The sequence below is a fragment of the Raphanus sativus genome, chromosome 2 (assembly GCF_000801105.2).
Source record: "Raphanus sativus cultivar WK10039 chromosome 2, ASM80110v3, whole genome shotgun sequence".
NCBI classification, from domain to species: Eukaryota; Viridiplantae; Streptophyta; class Magnoliopsida; order Brassicales; family Brassicaceae; genus Raphanus; species Raphanus sativus.
This window is the reverse complement of record NC_079512.1, coordinates 7,592,969-7,597,003: the sequence shown is the minus strand read 5'-3', so window position 1 is coordinate 7,597,003 and position 4,035 is coordinate 7,592,969. Positions and strand designations below refer to the sequence as shown.

Here is a 4,035-nt window from a genome sequence, read left to right as displayed (position 1 = left end):
GTTATGTTTCGTGATGATTTCATCTTGTATTGATTCTCTATCTTGCTACAAAGATCAAGAAATACCTCTGGACGCATTCTTAAGAGAAAGTGACACTGTAATGGATATGTCCATAGATTAAATCGTGGACAAGGTAATGACCGTGAGTAGGATGTGCACACAATGGTTGTCTAACAATTTTCCTTATCTTCACTTCATCTGATAGTTCAGAAATCAACTAAAATCCTTCTTCATCTCCATCTTCTATCATACACCAAAATAGTTATACAATCTGTAAATAAAAAATGATTTAAATATAAATGTTTTAAATTTGATATTATAGGAAACTCAATTTTATTGGTAGTTCTACTCTAATTTGGTTATCCAAACTATTTCTAACTCGAGTAATAAAATACATGTTTGATTTTAAAAAACGATGATATATTTTTACTTTGTTTTAATACTTTTATGTAATTCTTGTAATTGTATTTCGTATCAAAAGATTTTATGTTTGCAATTTCTGTAATTTAACTATTAGAATTTATTCGTGTGTTTATAAACAGCTTTACTCTATCTATAAAAAAATGGAGTAAAAAAAGTTTACTTTGGTTCCAAAGAAAAAAAAAACTGCCTACTACCGGGTCGGATAAAAGATCCAATATCCATTGAAATGGACTGATACTAGTAGAGAGAGAGAAGCTAGGGTTCAAATCACTGTATCCCCCCATGAAAACACGGAGGCAGCACGCCGCCGCCGAGGAGGCTCTAACCATTTCCAGACGCAGTACACTACTATCTCCATTCTCGATCGGAAACTCAGAGACGATCCCAATCGATCTCATACTCGAAATCTTCTGGAGATTGCCGGCTAACTCCATAGCGAAATGCCGCTGCGTATCCAAGTTCTGGGACTCCACACTCCGCCGCGCAGATTTCACGGAGCTTTACATCACCAGGTCTCTTGCTCTTCGTCCGCAGCTCTTGCTCTCTTGCGTGGAGAACGAGGAGCTGTTCTTGTTCTCCATACCCCAGGTCCAAAATCAAGATTCTGTAACCGCCAATTATCACTCGAGGTTCCCCTGTGGAGGACGCTCCTCTAAAATCGTCGGTCCGGTCCGCGGTTTAGTCTGTTTTACGCATCTTAAAAAGTATAAGAGAACCGCGCCGGTTATATGTAACCCTAGCACGGGACAATCTTTAGCTCTACCCAACGTGAAGACAAGGAGTACTCTCGTGAACAGTTTTCTTGGATTTGATCCGGTTGGTAAACAGTTCAAGATATTGGCACTGACCACGAGGGATTATCATAATTGCGAAGAGCATCAGGTTCTGACTCTAGGGACTAAGAGAAAGATGTCTTGGAGGAAGATTGAGTGTTCGGTGTCCCATTATTTTATGCATATTACTCATGGGATATGCATCGATGGTGTTGTGTATTATGTAGCTGGTGTGAATGGGCCTCCGATGGCTAATGGTATAGTTTGCTTTGATGTTAGGTTTGAGAAGTTTAGTGTTGTTAATAGGGATGAGGAGATGGCATTGTGGAGTCAATCAACTCTTGTGAACTACAAGGGTGCATTAGGTGCGCTTTTGTCTGAAGGGTTTACCGAAGTTACCGGAGAAACTAAATGTTTTGAGTTGTGGGTTTTGGTAGATGCTGAGAAACATGAATGGTCGAAGCATATATCCATATGTCTGCCCCCGTTGTGGAAGGACATAGTTGCAGATGCCACTTTGTTCTTTGTTGGTGTCACTGCTACAGATGAAATCGTGTTGTCGCCGACCTATGTATCCGAGCCTTACTACTATTCATCCGAGCCTTACTGTTTCTATGTTTACTACTACAACATCGAGAGCAATACAATCCAAAGAGTTGAAATCCAGGGAATGGATGCGTTTAAGGATTGTAGTGTTCGCATCTCTCTAAACCATGTAGAGGACGTGAAGCTTTTGCAATATATTTAGGACTTTATAACTCTAGCTTTATAACAGGTCATGGGACCTTACTTCTCCTTATGCTATTTGATGATTTTTCTCTGTTTTTCTGTTTGTGTGATGGTGGAGACTGTATCAATCTCTGTGTTTACAGTTTAGCCTTTTGAAATCTTCTCGTCATGAGTAAGCCACTTTGTGGGTTGTGTTTGTGAGTTATATATTATTTCCACTGGTAAAAGACCACATTGACACTACATTTGACGCTGATCTAGGTAAGTGCTTACACAAATCTGTTTGACCTGGATAAATTAATTGTGCCTCTTTTATCTCTGCCATCCCTGTTAATCTTTTTGTCCCAAGTATTTGTTGTTTTTGTTTCTCTGTTACATTAAATAAGAGAAATGAAGTTACATTTGTTTAGTGTGTTCCATGAATCATCAAGTAATATAAGTGAAGTTACGTTCGTTTATGCTTTTTTTTCTAACATCTTATGAGTTATAGAAAGCCAACTCGATGTGGTAGATTCTTCTAGGGGTGATAGAAACACTTGTTATTTCCAACTCGTCAAGTACTAATCCGTAACAGAGATGTCTAACATGAGATATTTTCAAAAATAAATATACTCGCAAAAAAGTGGGCAGGACGGATGGCCGCATATACCCCCTTTAACTTATCTAGAATAACTTATCTAGAAGTAGGATTTAGAGGTTTAATGAATCTTCTGTGAGTTATTAAAGAACCGCGAGTCATTAGATTGTTCAATACGAAATCCTATCCACTAGATTGTTTCGTAATTTTTCCGGACCATATGATCAAATAATTAAGCAAAAACATATTTAAACTTTAAAAGATACTTAAAATGTTTAATAAAATTATTAGATAGTCACTAAACAAATATATGTCAAACTAAAAAAAAGATAAAATTTCAAAATTTAACCCTAAAAATAGTAACAATATAATAAGACCATATACAATGGTTCAACACCCATTTTATTATTAACACTTTCATTTTCTCTTTTTGACATGTCACATCATTTTCTCTTTCTTCCACCTCATTTATTCAACACCCACTTCATTTTAACCATCTACAATAGTTTGTTTAAAAAAATTCAACACCATACTCCATTATTTTTAATTCACATTTTTATCTTTATAATATAGTACCAATATATTAATAATATTTTAATTCTAATTAACACAAAAATTAAATAATGTAATTTTTAATAAGAAGAATTTGAATTTTTAAAAATTTATTATTAGGATCTATTTAACAAAAAAATTAAAACATTAAAAAATATTTTAAAATGACGGTTTTTTTTCTGTATCCAAATAAAATAAGAATAGTCTCTATTTATAGATTGTAAAAAGTTATGAATTTTGATATAAGTTTTATTATTTAAAAGTAAAAATATTATATAATAAATAAGTTTGCGTTATTAGGTGAAAATAAAAACAAAATAAATCTGCACAACATTTATGTCCAATCAATTTGCGACATGTGGCAAAACTGGTCCACATAAAATTTTATCAACATGTTGGAACTTTACAACAGATGTTGAAGCTACTTAGATTAACACAATTGATCAACACCCTCATTGTATGAGTTTCAACTAGTTTTCAACGTCCCCATTGTACATGGTCTAACATATGTTACAAACTCTAAACCAAAAACTATTAATGACTCAATCTACATTTACTCATCTAAATTAAAAATAATTTAATTTTAGTAAAACTGAATTAATTCAATTTACATTTACTCATCTATCCACTAGATTGTTCCGTGATTTTCCCTGTGATCAAATAATTAAGCAAAAACATATTTAAACTTAAAAGATACTTAAAAATGTTTAAATAAAGTTTTTAGATAGTCACTAAACAAATATATGTCAAATTAAAAAAAAGATAAAATTTCAAAATCTAACCCTAAAAATAGTAACAATACTATAACATATGTTACAAACTCTAAACTAAAAACTATTATGACTCAATCTACATTTACTCATCTATATTGAAAATAATTCAGTTTTAATAAAACTAAATTTACATCATTTAGAAATGTTTATTAATACATGATTTCAATTTTTTTTCTTCATCAAAATATTTTTTATAAAATTATTTTGA

General features: G+C 32.8%; 1 protein-coding gene across 1 annotated transcript; it reads left to right on the top strand.

The window, feature by feature from the left end:
• The first annotated feature begins 674 nt into the window (after window positions 1–674).
• On the top strand, window positions 675–2,157 carry LOC108832716 (F-box protein DOR-like). The gene has a single exon (XM_056996654.1). The coding sequence runs from the start codon at window positions 706–708 to the stop codon at window positions 1,942–1,944; it is 1,239 nt and encodes a 412-aa protein (XP_056852634.1). The 5' UTR covers window positions 675–705; the 3' UTR covers window positions 1,945–2,157.
• Window positions 2,158–4,035: the final 1,878 nt, after the last annotated feature.